The sequence below is a fragment of the Patagioenas fasciata genome, chromosome 1 (assembly GCF_037038585.1).
Source record: "Patagioenas fasciata isolate bPatFas1 chromosome 1, bPatFas1.hap1, whole genome shotgun sequence".
Classification (NCBI taxonomy): domain Eukaryota; kingdom Metazoa; phylum Chordata; class Aves; order Columbiformes; family Columbidae; genus Patagioenas; species Patagioenas fasciata.
This window is the reverse complement of record NC_092520.1, coordinates 8459474-8480925: the sequence shown is the minus strand read 5'-3', so window position 1 is coordinate 8480925 and position 21452 is coordinate 8459474. Positions and strand designations below refer to the sequence as shown.

The 21452-nt window shown below is 36.9% G+C and overlaps 1 protein-coding gene across 23 annotated transcripts in view; it reads right to left on the bottom strand.

The window, feature by feature from the left end:
• Window positions 1-21452, bottom strand: part of DLG2 (discs large MAGUK scaffold protein 2) — a 1047967-nt gene that overhangs the window by 468610 nt on the left and 557905 nt on the right. The window contains exon 1 of one of the 23 annotated variants that reach the window (XM_071799415.1): window positions 13349-13612. The exons of the other annotated variants lie outside the window; for them this stretch is intronic. Coding sequence (XP_071655516.1) covers window positions 13349-13597 — 249 coding nt within the window. The 5' untranslated portion in view covers window positions 13598-13612. Of the gene's footprint in view, window positions 1-13348; window positions 13613-21452 lie in introns of those variants that run through there. 23 annotated transcript variants of the gene reach the window in all.

The following is a 21452-nucleotide window of genomic DNA, read 5'->3' as shown; positions in this document are numbered from 1 at the left end:
GAGAGAGTTGGAAGATGATGTTGCTAAGTTGCTCTCCATTCTCTTTGAGAGGTCATGGAGAACAGGAGACGTGCCTGAAGAATGGAATAAATCCAACGTCACTCCAGTCTTCAAAAAGGCTGAAAAGGAGAGGACCCAGAAAAATACAGGCCAGTCAGCCTCACCTCCATCCCTGGAAAAGTGATGGAACAACTTTTTCTGGATGTCATCTCCAAGCATGTGGAGGAAAGGGTTGACACACCAGAAGACTGTGCTGCCGTTCAGTGAGACCTAGACAGGCTGGAGAACTGGGCAGAGAAAAACCTGATGAAGTTCAACAAGGGCAAGCATAGGGTCCTACAACTGGGGAGGAATAACCCCAGGTATCAGTACAGATCAGGAGTTGACTTGCTGGAAAGCAGCATTGCAGAGAAGGACTTGGGAGTTTTGGTTGACAGCAGGTTGACCATGAGTCCACAGTGTACTCCTGTGGCCAAGAAGGCCAATGGTACCTGTAGTGCATTAGGAAGACTGTTACCAGCAGGTTGAGGGAAGTTGTTCCTCCATGTCTACTCTGAGGAAAGACTGAGAGATCTGGGTCTGTTCAGCCTGCCAAAGAGAAGCTGAGAGGGGATCTCATCAATGCTTACAAATATCTGCAAGGTGGATGTCAAGTGGATGCAACCAGACTCTTTTCAGTGGTGCCAAATGATAGGATGAGGGGCACCAGGCACAGACTGAGGTATATGAGGTTCCATCTGAATATGAAGAGAAACTTCTTTACTTTGAGATGCCAGAGCACTGGAACAGTCTGCCCAGATTGGTTGTGGAGTGTCCTTCTCTGCCTGTATGCATTCCTTTGTGATCTGTTGTAGATGAAGCTGCTTTAGCAGGTGGGTTGGACTGGATGATCTCCAGAGGTCACTTCCAGCCCCAACCATTCTGTGATTCTGTGTAAATCTCAAATCTGAATTGCCTGACACAAGCTCTTATTCTGCCCCGAGTGCCTTTGTGCATCCAAGTCAAACCGAAGTTCAAATTGCAGAAGGGCACTGGGAAGGTGACACATTGTTCATAGAATCACAGAATCATTTTGGTTAGAAGAGACCTTTAAAATCACCAACTCTGACCTTAACCTAAATCTAGCATTAAACCATGTCCCTAAGCACCACATCTATATGTCTCTTAAACTCCTCCAGGGATGGTGACTCCACCACTGTCCTGAGTGGCCTGTTCTGATGCCTGAGAATGATTTCCGTGAAGAATTTTTTCCTCATATCCAACCTAAACCTCCCCTGGTGCAACTTGAGGCCATTTTGTCTCATCCTATCACTTGCTACATGGGAGAACAGACTGACTCCCTCCGTACTACAACCTCTTTTCAGGTAGTTGTAGAGAGCAATAAGGTCTCCCCTCAGCCTCCTTTTCTCCAGGCTGAACAGCCCCAGGTCCCTCAGCCACTCCCATCACACTTGTGCTCCAGGCCCCTCACCAGCTCTGTTCCCTTCTCTGAACTCGCTCCAGAACCTCAAGGTCTTTCTTGTAGTGAGGAACTCAATGTAGGGAGCCAAGCAGCCCACAGGATCTACTTTGGGCTATTTCCCAGTTCTTTGAGATACAATCCATAATCCTGAGGTGTAGTTTCAGTCAAATCCAGTCTTTCTTGTACCAGAACCCATGCTACAGGAAAAATGTGTGCACCTTGCTCCTTGCCATGATATCCTTGCCTGCCTATGGAGTAACACCACATGAGTAACTGAAGCCCACAGCTATGGTATGTGTGTGAGAACATACTTGAATCCACCAGCCCCACCGGCAGCCCTGCTTTGCACAGGAATCCTGATGCCAGCATCTGCAAGTGTCCCCAACACGAGGATCTCACAGACTTCCCAGCTCAGTGAAATTCTGTCCTTCCCCCCACAAGCCACATGGAGTTTTGTGTAGGCAGAATCAAGCAGTTCTAATAGTTGTACATGCTATCGGTTACACATTTTTTATCAGTTCTATAGACTTTTTTAATGTTCTGAGGGTTAGTTGTCAACCCAGAATCAGGGTCTATAAAATCCAAAATCCTCACCTACTGCATTTGTAGTAAACAAATTTACTTTCCCCGTGATATCAAGCAAATTTTTTACACAAAGGAAATATAAGAATACCTTGAAGTCCAGACTTTTCAAATTAAGTTTTTTTTTTACCATACTAATAGTTAATACTTGATATGAAAGCCATTTTTAAACTCTTTTGATCCCAGTCAATGAATTACGGCAGATTATTAAGAACAGTTCTCTTTACACAAGTGCATTTACATTTAAATTAACCTTATAGAAATGCAACTCTGATGATTTCAATGCTAATATACCAATTTTATAAAAACTTATTAATTTTTTTTCTCACCAAACACATTTTAAAAAGGCAGTGTTAAAGTAGTTTTCAAAATAATGGATGCAACAAATCTGAATAAATTCTGCAAAAGTACTAATCAAACATAAAGGTTCGTTAAGAGCAGTTTCAAATGATTAAAAGCATAATGCCTGACACCTTCCAAGACAGTCTTAGTAAATAATATTACCTTTGCTATAAATTTATTTTGAAAGTGACTTTAATGATTGATCCATCTTTTACCCCCCTCTTCTGAAGAGTCTTTTAGACTGTTGCTCCTAAATGCCAACACAATAAGTGAATATATACGGTTCATATTAGTCTATTAGTCTGCTGAAACAGTTTCAAGGAATACACAGAATTCCCTTGTGATAGAAACTTCCCAGGTTTCAAAAACATTATTGAAAATACAATTATTTCATCTATCTAATTTTGCATGTAACTATCCACATATGCCAGCTTGTATCCCTTTAATTAATGTTCACTGATTGTACAGATGCTTAAGCCAGACCAAAGCAGGTATGTTATTAAAATATATTTTCAGATGATTGCATACTTGAAAGATCACACTATAGACAAAAAAGCACTACAAGAATCACAAAAAAAAAATTAAATTAAGCAAAACCAACTTGTATTTTCCAATATTGTGTACTTGGCCTAAGAATACATTTGCCTGTAAAACTGCTACAGCTGCTCTAGTAAAAGAAATATTTTCAAAAATATTTAAGAAATTTAGAAGCTCATATCACATTCCTAAGTATTTCCTTCAAAATACACCACCTAATTATTGATTTACTTCCTATATTTCCTCACTTGGCTTCAACATTTTCTATACTTTCAGACATTCACTTCCTATTACTCCCTGGCCATCAAAAATTAAACAGAGACTGGAAGTTTTCAGAAGTTAACTACTGAGATCTGGCAAGTGGTTCAAAACCAAGAATATGCAAAAGAGCTAAATATAACTTGCAATTACATAGTGCTTCCAGAAAAAAAGGAAAAATCCTGTCACAGAGTAACCTAATATACATTATGCAAAGCACTGTGGATCAAGGCAAGGAAGGATGAAATCAGTTCCCAGTTATTAACAACAGAGAAAAAATCATGTCAGAGAAATTAGAATATAATGACAATAAATGGCCTAAAAATTGCTAGCTAAACTCAGTAAAAGAAATGGGATATGTTAAATGGCAGACAAATTTTTGGTTTTTTGGAGACATTTTTTCAACACCAATCTCACAATAGTTTTCTCCTTTTCTGACCTCAACTAAGACCAACTGAACCGAACTGGAGACTCAGATTTATAAAGAAAATAAGAAGAAGGAGGAAAAGCACATAGTGGATATCCTGAGGACCATGACAAGAATTTAAGCATCGGAACAGGCTGTCCAGAGAGGGTGTCCTTTTTATGAGGTTGATCTGGACTGCGAATTCCTGAACTTTCTAATTCTTCACAAATTAATTCCATACAATTTTTTGTGTTTTGTAATTTTGAGCTTTTTGTATAAGAAAGTTTGCCTTTCTGTTGCCCAGTAGTTGTATGACACCCTTTTAAAATTTCAAAGGTGAAATTACGACCACTGGGACGGAACATTTTTCCAAATATTACATATCACACCAAAGCATGTGTTGCAAATAATCTCTGTGTTTCATTTCAATACAGAGATTAAAGAGAAAATACATTTGCTCACAAAGACCAAATCATGCTGTTGCTTTTCCAAGATTAATATCTAAGAGCTCACGACTTTCTTGTTCAGCAATAATTAAGTGATATCTGATTAGAAACATGTGCAAAAATAGTCAATCCAAAGCCATGAGTCACACAAAGGTGTCAAATCATCATACAGTCAGGTAATCTCACTGCCAAATTCTGGCTGAAACCAAGATAGATCCAACTGTGCTCTGACTTGGCCAGTGCTTGCATGATAGTTTGAATGACTGGAAATTTGCAAAATGCTTTTCTTTCAAAGACAAGACATAGTTCTGAATTCTGAAAAGTATTTGTGCAAATAGAAAGTGTTTCTTTATTCTGTTCTTTCATACTTTTAATCTGACATAACGGGATCATTCTCAGAAGCATGAATATATTTAGATATTCAGTCTTCATTCAACATTTAATCTATTTTTCAAGTAATGAGAATCAAAACTTGGAGGAGAGGGTCAAGAATGTATGATTTCTCCACATCCTGCTATAGTTATTCCAACATAAACATGTCAGACAACTGCTCCACAAAAAGAACTTCAGAAGTAGGTACATTTTCAGCAAGACAGTGAAAGTCTATGTTCCATGTCTTACAATGGTTTCCTCAAGAACCGTGGTTAAACTATGAATTTCAAACTTTCTCAAACAAGAGAGGATGTAGCTTTAGTAAACAGGAGAGGGGAAAGAGACAAAAACCTGACTTTACTCATTTACTAAATAGGCATGTTTTACACACCCTTTCTACAAGGGTTTGTAGTGACAGGACAAAGTGTAATGGCTTTAAGCTGAATGGGTGAAGATTTAGAAAAAAAATAGAAGGAAGAAATTCTTCCCCAAGAGGGTGGTGAGGCACTGGAACAGGCTGCCCAGAGAAGCTGTGGATGCCCCATCCCTGGAAGTGTTCAAGGCCAGGTTGGATGGGGCTTTGAGCAACCTGGTCTAGCAGAAGGTGGGCCTGCTCATTGCAGGGGTGTTGGAACTAGATGAACCATTCTATGATCCTATGGTTCTATTCGATTTCCTCAGAAAGGAGAAAAAAACAACTTCAGATACACCATTTCTCCGAAAAGTAAGAGAAATGCTTGAAATTAGAAAAGATTATGGTCTCCCAGAACTGCAGTATCATCACTGTGCTTCTGGTCTTGGACACCATAGCTGGATTTCTGGTCGCGGTCTCTGTCACAGGAGCCTCTGGGGCAGCCACCTCTGGAAAGGCAAATCCTTTGCTTCCTCCCATAGATCTGCCATCGTCTTTTGCTTTTATAAACTGTTATTTCTGTGCTGTCTGCAACACTCACTCCCAGTGCAGAAGGTATTGCAGCCAAGGGAATCCTCTCCTCTCATTCCTTCTCCTGGAAACAGCAGGTCACTCTGCAGAGAGCTTGTACCAAAGTGGTCTGGCATGTCTTTTAATATATTAATTGATCTGTCAGTTGAGTCCTGCGTGCAAAAACGCCCCATTATTTCTTACTTTTTTTTTTACCACTCTGGCTCATCCTCCCTGACACTGCAGTAAAGCCTTACTGGCTATAACTCAATGTTTCTGTTTAAAGACATTTTAATTCTTCATGAGATTCTGTTTCACGATTTTGCATAGGTAAACTCTCACTATATGCCACAAAATTAATCACAAGGAGGACAAAGCTTTTGTTGAAAATACGGCTGGAAAATAATTTGGTTTGGTTCTGGGGCTTTACTATATCGCCTTGCTCCATAATCCAGGCAAAACCTGATCATTGCTACATTGTTTGCAATAGAAAAATAACATATTTGATTGTCTATATTGAAGCTAGTTGAGTAAAACAACGCATCCAGTTAAGCTGTGACCTTCTGTTTATATGTTGCTAAAAGCTCCTGTCTAAAAGACACAGCAGCCAGCATGGTAATTGTTTTAATTAAGGAGTACAAGTAGAATACACAAATAAAAGCCAACTCTACCATTGCAAAGAGCATAACATTTAGATGAGTGAAGAACAATTATAGCAAATTGCTTCAAGTATGAAATTATCTGGTGGAAAAACAGGGGGAAGGGAGAAAAATAGAACATATCCCAATTCTCGTGCTTCACCTCAATACATTTCCAGTGGCCTACAACACGCTTTCTTTCCAAAAAAGAGACCCATTTCCCACTTTTTCTCTCAACAAGAGCTTGTATGCAACTCGATAGTTAAAAAGAAAGGGCATGAAAAATATTTCGGCCATCACTTGACCATTCTCTATTAAACTAGCTGCAGTGGCTTCAGAAGCCACAAGGTGGCACATTGTTTTGTTCCCTGTTTCTCACAGGATGAACAGGCGACCGTGTCAGGAATCAGAATGATGATCTACTGTAGCTTTATTAGCTCCACCACCTTTTCAACAACAAACACGTCCTCTGTGTGCAACATCTAAGATTCTTATTGGAGAAACTGTTGTAGTTTCAGGATAAAATATAATTCAAAATTACCACATTTACTTCCAAGGGCACCATTCCCACCTCCAGAAAGTATACACGTACCATGGTAGTGAAATATTTCTGATTTTACATAAAAGCCCGCTGCAGTGTGTTCACAGGTGTATTTTGATTAGTGTAATCTGACTACAGTATACAAAACAAATTGTAAAACTATCTGAAAGTTCAAAACACTAGTACAACATGCAGACCCCAGTGAATATAGTATGTAACTTGCTTCCAGTCTCTGAAATTATTTTATCAAATGCATCCACCACCCAAGAAATATTTAGGAATCCTACACACTTGTATCATTCCTACAGCACTGTTGGTGCCCACCCTGTTTTGTGAGCACATCTTCCTCTCCATGGAAATTACCTGAAATATGATAAGTGATACAAACAACTCCGTGAAAGCCCTGTATGACCTCACTCCAAAATCTTACTCAGCATTTGAAATTATCACAAAGAATTGTATTTCATGAAAGTTTTCAGGGTTTGGTCTAGATTTTTATTCTGTATTGGTATGAAATGGACACCTCTTAACCTGGAGGGAGGCAGAGAAAGGGGGTGGAAGCAGAACAGTGACCGGTTTCGACTTAAGTACATCTCCGTGACTCTTTTTGCCATCCTTAATAGAACTCCTCCTTCAGCTTTTCCAGACACACTTTACAGGATCATACAGTGGTTTGGTATCCTGAAGAAGGCAGATATCAGCAACTTGAAAGCAAATACCAGCGTTGCTTCTGCCATAGTTCACACTAGACTGGGATGTCAGGAAGGACACTCTCCTAGGGAAATAAACATTGACTATAAAACTACAAATGTCTCTTCTGAGTGTTTTACAGGCTAATTTTACTTTTAACACAAATAATATAATTAAGAAATGTATCTATAAACCCCTTTCAAGTGCAGTAGAAAAGCAGTACTCCAGCTCCCTTAATAAAAACTCTTTGAGGTACAATGCTTCGGGGTTTCAAATATTAAAGTCACATTTTATGTGGTGCTTATCTACCACAACGACAGGATTCTAAAAGACAATTCAATCCACAGCAGTCCCATCTACTGCTTATTGATGTTCTTAAGCTTGGGTAAAATTATATCACGTTTCCTTTTCAGTCTGGGAATATTTCTCGGTTTTGGATTTTATTAAACCTAGTAATTTAAAAAGTTACATTCATCTTATACAAGTCAGACTGCAGTCAAATACCAGAGAAGAACGCCATGAGATGAAACGCAGTTCTCCAACCCTGCTCCTTCTGATCTCCTCAGAGGAACTTTGCATCCTAAAAGGACAGGACACAGCTACAAGTTCTTACCTTTGCTATTTAATTGTCTAGAATCAATTCTTATAGTTCACCAGAGACTTTCATGTGGTGAAGTCGTACTGGAAGGTAAGTATTAAGAAAATCTTTTGGTGCACACTATTTATCATTATTAAATGCTTTGTAACATTCTCAATGGTGCTAACCCAAGTCTTTTGTAATATTGACCTACGTGCATTTAGTATAGTAGTCCAGAAATATCTATATGACTAATCACCTCAATATAGCAGATTAAAACCAGCTATGAAGGGAGTTGCAGTTTCTACCTCCAGAATATAACTGCTTTGTATATGTCAAACAAAATAAACATGCTTTTATTGTCTCTGGTTCTTTGCTTTTGAAACTCCCTACTTTGGCACTTCAAAAAACAAAACCAGAAGGCAAGATGAAGAAGGTGACAGCAGGGGAAGACTCAGGGAGAATGGGAAGGAAAGCTGGATTTCTTCCCACAAGGATTTGTTGTGGGCATGAAAGATTTATGCAGTAAAGCAATTATATATAGTACTTTCCTTTCCCTATCTAATTAGAGTAGAATTACATTAAGAAATTGAATACATTTTTTATTCTATTCAATTCTGTGATAGGGGACACTGGCATTAAACTGCAATAGCTAGAAGGAAAGACTTACTACATCAAACTGCTTTCAAACATAACTCATATGGAGTAGCCTCAAAACAACATAGAGTTTTTGCACACAACTGGTGGCACAGCGTGCTGTAAGTTACATAGAAAGGAAAATGCTTAAATTTTTTTCTCCTTCTGTTAAAATTACACCCTTCAAGATTTTTATGGCAGACACTCAGCTTGAGCAGAGGCTAAATACATGGCATGCTCCATGGTGAATACCGGCCCCTCAGGGGAGCTAAAGACTGGAAAAGTGAACATCAAGCATGATGCGCACACAGCATACGTGATCTTTAACTCGAAATTGCTGCTATCATGATGGCATCTGTGAAAGAAAAAGCCAAAGGTTTGCCAATAAAAGGGTTCAGGAGAGACCTTATTTAGTCAATGAAGAACTTCTCTGAGTTCTCAGACTTCAAGGAACTTTAAACACCAGATTTTGAACATGCAGAGTGATAAAGGCCTATGGAGATTAGGTGAGAAGGGCTCCAATCTCATTATGAAGCACAATTAAAAGCAGTCTCAATTGAATAGCCATAAGATAGTAATTTCTTTTGCTCAGAGGAAAAAAAAATAATAAGAAGAGGACACCTGAAAAGCTGTTTCCAGACTGAATTCCTATTCATTCAAGCATGGTATTGCAGGTGAAATACCTGCAGAGGTTAGTGAGAGATTATAGAAATCAGTTGTGCTGTTTCATGAGTCCCTGGTGCTGATCCAAGCAGCAGACAGTAGCCATCCCAATCTTAGTACAGCAGACAGAAGACAATTTGATTAAGCACAGTTTAACTTAGCTTCCCAAAGCAATAAATCACCTACCATGGTCTTTCACAAACAAATCTTAAATAGAAACCTTTAAAAAGGCCTGGCCTGACTGCATGCACACCTTCTGTAAGGCATGATGAGCCTGCTTATGTTCGTCAATTCCTATTTTTCTTGCTTCTGACAGGCTCTTCAAAGTATACTGCAAATTGTATAATATGATTTTTAATAAAAAATTAAAAAATATTTAAACTTGAATAAAATTAGTTTTCTGTTGTCAAGTATTTAAGTAATTATAAAATCCATTCTCATGGTTTAACCCCAAATTCCAACTAAGCATCACAAAGCTCCTCACTCACTCCCCATCAGTGAGATGGGAGAGAGAATCAGAAGGGTATAAGTGAGAAAACTCATGGGTTGAGACAAAGACAGTTTAATAGGTAAAGCAAAAGACTCACACACAAGCAAAGCAAAACAAGGAACTAATTCACTACTTCCCTTGGGCTGGCAGGTGTTCAGTCATCTCCGGGCAAATGGGGCTCTGTCACAGGTAACAGCTACTTGGGAAGAAAAATGTCATTGCTCTGAAAGTTCCCCCCCTTCCTTCTTTTTCCCCCAGCTTTTGTTGTTGAGCACGATGGCATATGGTATGGGACATCCCTTTGGTCAGTTGGGGTCAGCTGTCCCAGCTGTGTCCCCTCCTGACTTCTTGTGCATCCCCAGACTACTCACTGGCAGGGCAATCTGAGGAGCAGAAAAGGCCTTGACTCTGTGTAAGCGCTACTCACCAATAACTAAAACATCAGTGTGTTATCAGCACTATTTTTATAACAAATCCAAAATGCAGCACCATACAAGCTACTATGAAGAAAAGAAAATCAACTCTATCCCAGACAACAGCAGTACAAAACAAGAATAGCAATACTAGATGGACCAAGTGTCCATCACCCCAACATACTGTGTCCCATAGTAGCCAGAAGAGAACACAGGACAATTCAATTTCTTTAGCTGAGTGTGCTAACTCCTGCTCTAGGAGTTCATTTCCCACTCTCCTCTATGTGCAGAAAGGAGAATGTAGGAAGGTCACTACAGCAATTCCCTAACCAAAATCTGCACCACCTCAGTCACCATACTTTGAAAATGGAGCCTTCCTCCACTCCTACTAGCATGGGAATAGAATAGAATAGAATAGAATAGAATAGAATAGAATAGAATAGAATAGAATAGAATAGAATAGAATAGAATAGAATAGAATAGAATAGAAGTGAACAGAATTGAATTGAAATGAAATGAAATTAATTGAAATGAAATGAAATGAATTGAATTGAATTTTAATTGGAAGGGACCTACAATTATCATCAAGTTCAACTTCCTAACCAACTCAGGACTGACCAAAAGTTAAAGCAAATTGTTAAGGGCATTGTCCAAATGCCTTTTAAACACCTACAGGCTTGGGGCATCGACCACCTCTTTAGGAAGCCTGTTCCAGCGTCTGACCACTTGCTTGGTAAAGAAATGCTTCCTCATGTAATCTAAAGCTTTCCTGATGTGGCTTCAAACCATTCCTATGTGTCCTGTCACTGGATCCCAGGTAGAAGGGATCAGCACCTCCCTCTCCAACCTGGTGTTCAGTAACCCCTTCAGTGCTAACACCTGGCACCCAAAACTTATCCACACAACATAGCTGCTCTGTCCGGATGTGCACCTCTGCCATCTGTCCCTATCCACCAGCTAACAAATGAGTTGGAGGATGGAGTGTCTGAATCATCTGATACTGGGAAGGACTCTGCTCTGGTTGTTGTACCTGAGGATTTTCTTGGCTATTTTTACCAAGCTTAGAGACCTCCTGGTCTGCTGGGGTATGTGGTCCCCATGCTGTGTTCACTGTCCTCAGGATGTCCCATACAGTGCATCTCCACATCACTTGATTGAAGAGGTGGAAATCCCTTGAAATCCTATTTCCTCTTGCCTCCAGGTTACCGCATTGAAAGGGTGACTCCTGCATGTCACCCCATTTCTCCTCACTTCTGGGCATGTTGGCCTTTTTCCTGGTTCTCTTCCTAATAATTTCTGGCATAAGAGAAGGGGTTTAGCCATTGAGTTTGAGGGGTTGCTGGGATTTTTCAGTACTAGTGAGGTGATTTTATCTGGGAACTACATGACTTGAAGATCTTTGTCCTGGGTACCCGGAGCCCACCTTGTTAAAATTGTTCACTCAGCGTCCACCACCAGGTGCGCTGCTTTACAATCATTCACACTAGATTGCATCAGCCGTTTTATCTCACGATCTTTTAAGATCCTTTTGCAATTCATCATCCAGACTGTCTTTGCTGCCTGAATTTGTAATTTATTGTCATCTAACAAATACAATTCTTGACTATTCATCCCACACTCAAATTAAGCAGTATATGAACCCAAGCTGTTTTGCTCTTTTTCCTTCCCTACACTAAATGTCAATACCAAGCTGCTATAGAGATTTTACAAATAATTTTATACTTACCATAACATGAAAATTCACATAGCATCATGAAGTTTGTCTTGTTTATATTGAATAGCAAATCTATCTGTTTTTCAGTATGTATATATTTTCTTCTATATTATGTATGACAATATTTTCAATCTCTATTTAACATCTATTTTAGATTTACGTGAAGTTGCCTCCTTCAAAAATTTTTCCCTCTGCTAGCACACGCTAATGATGGAACGATAAAAACTTATGTATTTGTTTTAATCAAAGTAATATATGTTATGGAACCTTTAAACATAATTCTGCTTTATTTCATGAGAAGGAGAAAAAACACATTTAAAAATATTTCATATCTGGGATTTGTTGATTTTCTTTTTTCACAAGAGAATTTTGAATAAAAGAACATTTTCCAGAGGGTTTTCTGAATTTGCTGCTTAACACAGTCAAATGAATACAAACTATTTAATTCCGTAAATGATTATTCTTAATAAGAACGGTACAATAATTCTTCAAAATAATCCTCTATTAGAGCCTGCACTGCATTTAATTGTAAAAAGAGAAGCTTCTGAGAAGGCTGGAATTGTGAATCATTGTTATGACCCACTCACCATTATCAATCAAGCATTACTACCAGAACTACAATATATTCCATTCCTCAATTAAAAATGCTTTATATGCTTTTGCACAGTTAAATTTTGTCTTCTGAAATTTAAAAGGATTTCTGCTTGAAGGTTAATTTAGAACAAGATATCATTATATCCACGACTTTTAAATGTCCATCTACAAGTATCAGCATTGATGTGAATAAATTTATTAAATCAGAGTATTAATATAACAGGAGAAACTAAGTTCACTACACAGATATCCTGAAAACAGATGTATATACTATTATATACAGTTTATTATATTAATGTCTAACACAACTAGCAATAAATATTCCAGTATTACATTTTGTAGATTATTATTGAAATCCTGCTTGTACTGACGTCAGCAGGAGACTTTGAACTCAACCAAGCTCTTACTGAGTCACACTGAGATACCATTTTTATTGTATTTTTGACTTTTCCAAATACATATTTATTTCAAGCAGTTTAATGTGCAACTCCAAACTGTGAAGCTGAAATGTGGTGACAACTTGCCCACATTACAGGGACTGTCAACATTCTTCTTTCATAACTGCTATGTTTACAATAAACATTTTTATTTTCGATTTGCTTTTAATCAAATATGGAAAAAGAAAGACTATAATGCAGAGTGAATAAGAGTTCATTTGTAATCTTCAAAATATAATACTAAATAACACTTATTACATGCACTACAAAATTAATATTGCCATATTTATATTCAAAATGAATTATCCCTTCCTTCAGAACTCTCATCAGATAAGTTGCAAAGAAGACTCCATGATTTTCAGCAAAATGTGCTGTTGCATCTGCTGATACTTCAGAAAGCACCAGTAAGAATGGGCTTAGCCTTTTAAAACATCATGTACTTGGTTGTGCACTAATAAATTTCAGAAAACGTATTCATAACAAGTTTCCAAACCATTAGTGCATATTAGGAATGATATATGACAAACATATCTGATGCTAATCTCTTAGACACAACCACATGCGGTTGCCGGTTATGTTTAATTATATTACTTACAACATCCAAGATATTGTGTGACTGACACATTACCTGAAAACAATTCAGCTTGGTTTTGTGCTTCTTCAGTAGGCGCTCTTCCAAACTTTGTCTCCACTTAAAAATAGTAAGAAGAGATGGCCACTTCAGCTGGCTTGACTCCTGGCTTTTTCCTTTCTGCCCATCCAAAGAACATCTTTTCTGGTAATGTGGGCGCAAAACCTCATGAGATGCGGCTTTTACACTGGGTACACTTCCTCTGTGATTTATCAAGGTGGAGTTATTTACCATTAGGTAGTTCATTTTTATCCCCAGTCTTCTGACAACTGTTTCTTCACTTTAAAAAATATACCATAATATTAAAAGAAACTCCACCTTTCCCTTACACATCTGTTTTCAAAGCCTCATGAAACACCTTTCGTTTTCTGTGCACAATAGTATTCCGTACCCTAAATTATAAACCCATAAATCTTGCTGTAGTTTGTGGCATTTGTCGCTATTAATTGCGCAATCTCAATCTGAGTTTATGTCATGCACATGCCCCAGAATTGGTTATAATTCTTATCTGACCTCTCTCAGAGCCTCAGAGAGGGTCCTAATCCATTATTAACAGCTATTATATGAGACAGGCTGTGCAGTAGCTGTTCCTTCTCAGTTGCATGTCCTGTGCTGTTCCTCTTCTATTGTACTAATGTTACTGTTTTCTATTTTATAGTTGCCAAAGGCAGATCACAGCATCAGTGCACTCATGCAGCATGAAAAACAACTCCATTGACACATATTCAATGTAGCCAATAAAGATGTAGTAGCCTTATGAAAAGCCTGTGGAACAAATTAAAAAAAAAATAAAAGAAAAATAAAAGAAAAATAAAAGAAAAATAAAAGAAAAATAAAAGAAAAATAAAAGAAAAATAAAAGAAAAATAAAAAGCTTCCTGAATATAGCTTGCAGAGCCACATAATTAAATGCCACAGGGCTACGAATTCTGCTGGATGAGCGGAACTGGTTCTTCTTTTTTTTTAATTTTTATTTTTTTAAAATCAATCATCCAAACCCGAGCCCATGCAAGGACACACACACCAAAACAATAATAGGAAAATAATGCCTAAAGCAGAACCTATAGCTAGCAAAGCTGCAATTGTGGAAAAGCTATCTGACCTTTCCCTTCCCCTCTGCATCCCCTTCAAACACATTGGAAACACAAAGAATTGGCTGCAAATTTTGCAGCATCTGACTCAATTTTCTGGAAGCCAAGTTGGTATACTTCTCATTAATAGAAGTTGTTCTTGCTACTTTCACACAGTTGTTTTCATTTCACGTAAAATTTGAGAGCAAGTTTTCCATGAGTATTAACACCAAATGAAAAATAAATGTACAGAAAAGCTTTTTCGCTGCCCCCACCTTTTTGCAGGCATAACTTAATAAACTCAGTGTCCAAACGTCTATCTGCTGGTACTATTGAGAACTAAATTCAATAATTACTGGGAAATTTCTGAGCAAGTTCAGACAGCTCTCAAAGCTCCTGTCAATGTTCATGGGAACAGCAGGAACATTGAAAAAGGAGAACAAATTCAAAGCAAAGGAAAGGCTGCAGTGTTGTTATGTTTTTAAATACCAGATAATCCACTCAGAAGTAAGAAAACTGGGTATAAAACTACAATGACAGCGTGCACCCAATACATTAAATAATCAAATGAGCAGACAGAAGACTATCAAAAATTAAACTCCACCATTTCTTGTAGTTAATTCATATCTTTAGAAGTAGGGGACCACAAAGGAAACAAATCAGCAGTAACACTAGGAAATATTTAAGGCAGGTGAATGAAGCACCAAAAAATAAGTATTTCTGGGTTTTGTAATGCAAGGTGGATTTGGTTTTGGGCTTCATTTGTTTTTTGGGGGGCTAACCTAGAGGGATGGGGAGGATACACACCATATATGTGACTTTAAAGTCTGAGTACCATTAGTTCTAGAGCAATGCCAGTCACCTCCTTCACCAAACTATTAGAAATGAAACTGCAAGCAAGCCAGAAAGATTCCAGTCATCCCTCAAAGCAAAGTGTCATTTTCAGTTGGAAGGCGTGTTGTATCTAGACAAGTAAAAAGAAATTATGACTCTCAAGTAGCACAAACTGACTTTATCATTATTATCAGAAGGGACATAAAACAGTCCAAGGGAAAATTAATTTTGTTGCTTGGCTAATTTTGGTCATGACTTGCACAGCACTGTGATTCCTTAAGGTGTTTTATCATCTTCATTATTTTCAACACTTGTACAATTGATCATTTTGTTAAAATTTCTAAAATAATCTTCTGCTGAGTTTCAGCAGTGAATTCACACACTAGTTGTAAAATATTGTGTCACTGAGAAAATTCTGTGATTTCTCCATCTTCAGGATAAGAAATCATATTTTCACTCTGAAGCACAAAATGTCATGGATGGCATCATCAGAGGATCATTTCAGTCAGAATTGGACTTGAAGGGGTTGCCTCCCATTTCTTTTTTCCTTTTGCCAATGATATCAGCAAATGCAATGGAAAAAATGTCTTCTTATAAACTTTCTTTACTCATTTACACAAAATTCATTGTGATACTTTTGTAGAGTCGGTGGTTGTGAACAACATTGGTCCTTGCCAGCAGGAAACCTCAGCTGGAAATATGTCAACTGCAAAACGAGTTTTCAGTTGAAAACTGCATACAACTGTGAGTCCAAAAGGGAGAGAAGAGGAAGACCAACGGTCTTGAAAATGTAATATATGGGGAAAAAAATGGATTTAGTTAGTCTAGTGAGAGAAGAAATGCTAAAGAGGTATAGTAGTCTTTAAAGAAAAAGATTGCTGAAATAAGAAGGAACTATGTATTTATTAAAAGAAGAAGTGGTTAAATTTGAATAAACTTTTGGAAAGCAAACTTTCCTAAATACAAAGTGTACTGGAGTAGATAGCCTGAGATGACTGTAGAAAAATGTTGAATTTTCAGTGTTGTATAAAGACATCTGTCAGGAATAGCTGATATTGTCTTGAATCAGGGGGATGTTTAAAGTGACCTTTTTTGTTACTCCTATTTTATTTCCTTTGGTTTCTATTTACTAGTGACTTATTTTCATCAGCCAATACGGGAAATCAAGGATTTTTATTCTCTAGTTTTAATGACAAACAGATCAGCGACGGTTTGAAGAACCTCCCTGAATCTGGAAATAAAAATTAAAACTTATGCTATTAGTTGTTCACAATGAATTTTTCAAATTTTGTATATAAATTCGCTAACACCTAATTCTGTAATACTAATAGGAAAATACACTGTCCACTCTGACCCCAAGAACAAGGAATTTCTTAAATAAAAAGGACTTTTTAAAAAGAAACAACTGAAAGCTTGTCTCCCCACTCCTCCATTGAGAGATTTAACACAGACTGAAAACAGTTTATAAAAGGATACTAAAAAAGATACTAAAATTTAAGTCATTTTCAAGAATAGATATCATTATTTAAATTCCTTATTAGCTAAAAATCCAGAAAGACACTGATGTTCAACATGCCTAACTCTGTATACACAACAGAAATTTGAAAACAGTCAAAATACTGTTAATTATCTTCTGTTTTTTTTTTTTAAGAAAGCTTGCAATATCATGTCCCTTCCCTGTTAATGGTTCAGACAATGTATATATACCACAGAGGCCAAAAAAATCACACTTAAAGCAAACAGGTACTTTCAACAAAACCCCATCTCTAAGGTGTGTTGGGCAATACGCAAAACTCAAAAGACTATTTCCCAAAATCTCGGCTTTTGTGCAGAACACTGCAAATGCTGGTAAGACTGAACATCAAAGTGTCAGAGCATGTTAAGAACATGAAATAAAATATCTGGGGTGGAATTCAGCTGGTTATTAATTTAAGACTAGGATTATTTTAGATGCTCCAGGATATCCTGCCGAACCTACAGCCCCCGCTCCAGAAAAGGTCAAATTTCTAAAGGTTCTCATGTCATATGTGTCAGATTCTCTAAAGTACCTAAAATGCATGAGAGACATACCTAGACATGTAAATTGTGCCAATTATGTTCTGCGATCCCTTAAGCAGTTTATGACTGCTGGTGTATTACAGACTCGTAATTGTGTTAAACTCATTAACTTGACCAGAGGCCTTTGCAATGAGTAAAAAGAACTGGCACACTCCTTAGTGAGCTTCTGAGTCACCATTAAAGAAGAATACACTGAAATATTAGTAACAGAAATCACTTTTATGCAGGTTAATGCCACCAGAAATTTCAAATGCCTACTGAAATGAAAATAAGCAAGGAATAGAAAATAAAAGAGAGAGGAAGGAAAAAAAAAAAGGTAGATAAAAGAAAGAGAAACTCCTCTTGAGTTTAATGAGCAAAGTAATAAATTCACCTTCCAACACTAACTGGAAACCAGTTCCTACCAGTTTTTCAAGAAAGCTTGAAGATCAAAGAAATGTAAATAAAATCCAGCTAGGGTAAGTATGCTAATGTCTACCAAATTTAGAGGAAAAATAATCAATAAAAAGGAAACAGGGATATCAAAAATAGAGAGAGGCACAAAGTGAAAAAAGTCATTAGAGAGCTGAATAAAAAGGGATCTCTGCACCATTCTGGGAAAACTTAATATGGAGATCACAGTATGTAAACCATTAAAAAAAAAGAGGTAAAAATGAAATAAAATTAAACAAACAGTGAATAAAATAAGTGCTTTTAACTAGAGTAAGACTCTTAGCTGCAAAGCTGGAGACTAGGACAATACTATCACATACATGTTCTCAGTTCTGGTATAACTCCCACCTGCTTGGTGGGACACTGAACAAGATGAACTCCTTGGGCTGACCCAGCATAGCTATTCTTCTAATTAATTCAAATATGAATAATAAATTCTAGGTGTAACCAACATCTTGTTTTCCTACTTGTCACAAAAAAAAAAAAAAAAAGAAACAAAAATATAAGGCAGCAGAGCCTCATGTAACAGGGCGGATATGACCGCTCTTTGAGCTTGTCCATCTGCTCTCCTTGCCTCACAGCACAGGCAGGGATTTCTTTCTTCAGTTTTTGGACTCTACTCTTTTGCTTCCTGAGTATTAAAGGGAACATTTTTTGAAGTTAATAACAGTTTTAGAATGTTGATCTTATTTTTCAGAGTTGTTTCGGAGCTTCTGCATAACGCACATGAAGACTTTCACCCCAATATTGCTCAACATTTTACCTGGCCAGTGAACACAGCCAAGAGGAAAACAGAGTTTTTTCCTTTCCTTCTTTTCCAAAACCTGTCTTCATTTAATTTCTGACCCTGCTGACATGAACATCTTTTTTTCAGACTTGATCTATACTTTTAAGAGAAGATACGATAATATCTTTATTCCTAAAATATATTCATATCTACTAACTACCTTTTCCTTAACACATAAATTATTGATAACCTCTAGGCAAGATCATTACCTGAATATGTGACTGGAGCTGTTATCAGTTTCAATTAATAATTACAGAATTTCCATTATTCTTTGTCAGTAGAGATTTCTGGTTAATGGCAAGGAAAAAAGAGCCAACAGATTGACTAATCTGCTGATTAAATGACTTTTTAATTTTCGGCTATGTTACATGTGTACAGTTACACCTGACAGAAGCAAATATGCTGCTACAGATTAACAGGTTCTTCCAACATTTAAAGAGTACAGGATGAATAATTCTTTATATCTGTTAGCAATTTCATTGAAGAATTGGATCTACCAATTACAAATTTTGCCATGGATGCTATAAACCAGAGTTTATCCCTTAGATGCTTTTTAAACAAGCCAATATTAAGTATTCAGCGAGTATAAAGAACCACATAAAATGGGTGGTCTTTCTCAAATGTTATTTCAAAGAACACTCTCTGAGCAACCTAAAATTAAGCCTATGCTTTTTATAATAGCTACATTTTTCATACTTTTGTGACAGAAAACGATTTTGCTCTTTTTCTTTTCTTTATCCTTCCCAAATGTATATGCACTGTAAACTGCTTGCTGGCTGGTATACTTAACACTTTTTATTTCACATCAGAATTTATGTATCACCATGGTAATGAAATAAAAATGCTTAGTAGATATGGAACTATGAAGACTATTCAAACATTGAGTCATCCTTATAATTCTCTGGAAAGAAGATAGAACTTATTCTTGTATTATCAGTAGCCAAATGAGGGTTTCATGACCCACTGAATACTTCAGTACAATCTAAATTAAGACTTCAGTAGAGAATGTAGGGTTTCAAATGCATAAATTTTATCTCTAAAACATGATTGATGGCCTCATCTCCACAAGATTTTAATTACATCATTATTTCAAGTGCATTATATTAGTTCTTAGAATTTTTTATAGTGCTCATCACTGTCATAATTAAGCATCTGTATTACAATATAACTTAAATAATCCATCTATATTCAATTCACAAACTATTCACAATCTAAGTGTTTTTATTCTTGACAACTCCTTTGTTTTTAATGGTCTAAAATGTTTGAAAAGGTACTATAGCAGCCAGTTTTATCCTTTGGAATAATTTCCTGCAAGTCTTTTAATTGGAATCAGCATAAGCAGCTGTGAAATATAATCAACACCATTTTGATAACTGACATTTTTGTGCTTTGTGAAATCAGAATATTAACACGTTGCTCTTCGTGTCAAATCATGCTTCAAAAGTTCCTTTGATTTACTAAGTACATCAGTCTCCTAACAAAGAGGTTTTGCACAGAAGTTCTAATTTGAACTGAAATGTCAAGTCTAAGTATTAAATCCTTTGTCTCCTGCTTTACTTTGTCTGTTTACAAGATATTGTGGTTAAAATGGTAACATTATTAAAATTGCAAACCTCTTGCTAATTTTCTTCATTTGAACTACCTACGTGCTAATAGTCATAAACATATGTTTTTGAGTATGTTCACATGTGTAAATCCAGATTGGAAAAGTGACAATTAGAGAGGAATGCCAGAGTTCCTCTGTTTCCCATGGCTACAGGAATGACAGCAAAATGAAAAGGGCAGGAGGTCTGCAGATAACACAGTTGCTTCACAAAACAGAGATGATGCTAATTATCACAATGGGTATCTTCGAACCAAGGTGTTTCACAAAAGACTACAGATTATAAGCACAAACTGCTTCCTGATTTCTAGTTATTCTTAGACACATAAAATGAGTAAAAAAAAAAAAATAAAATCTTTAATCAAACAAGTTCGGTCTAAAATGCCTGTAAACCTGTGTTAGTAGATAACATAAAGATATTTCATTCAAAAATTTTAGCTCGAAACAGGTTTCCTCAGAAAAGAAAAATTTGAATAGTCTAGGGAAGGAAGTAATTACTTTTAAAATGCTTTTTCCTGTGTTTCCATTATAGAATGGAAATATTGTATCATAGCATGCTCTCTGTAGCCTCAGGACTTTGAGACACAGAAATACTTGAAAACTGCTTTCTACTTTCATAAAACCAGCCTGTAATTTACAGAGTTCCTTTTCTTTTTTCCCAGTAGCTCCTTTAAATCTTCTGGGCAGAATTCAGTCACAATTTCAATACTGGAACATTTTGGGACACATCTTTCCTCTGCAATAAACATTTAAAATGCCAGTGTCAGGCAGATACGGGAAGCTGTAACACTACTGCCAAAGGGAATATCAGTCATGATAGTTCCAGGTAAATAAAAAGCACAATATATGAGAGAGGCTGTGAATTCCTGAATGAGGTCCATGCAGTCATCTTACTGGAATGAGCCTTAACAACACTTTGTCCTTTACTTTTTGTAGGAGGATTGCAGATTAAAATCTTATTAGTATGATAACCAGAGTTGCAGAGACATTTATACAATAGAACAGCTGCATTTTTATTCAGAACTTCATTTACATCTCTCTGGATAAAGCGTAGCTTCAACTTTTATTTTCTCAGGTTGAAAAATATGTGCATATGTGTTTGGTTTTCCATTAGATTTTGCCTCAGCAGGTCTATTCCTTTTCTGCTTGATTATACAAAAACATCAAAGCATTTCTTCAAGCTTTGAATTTCTGCACATCTTTCGTACTGTGTATTGTTTTACCATGCAAGAATGGAAAAGGTTCAATTCAGAATGTGTTCTGGTAAATTTGTCCCTCCCAAAGTCTGGAGGGACACTCTCAACCTTCCATGCAGAGC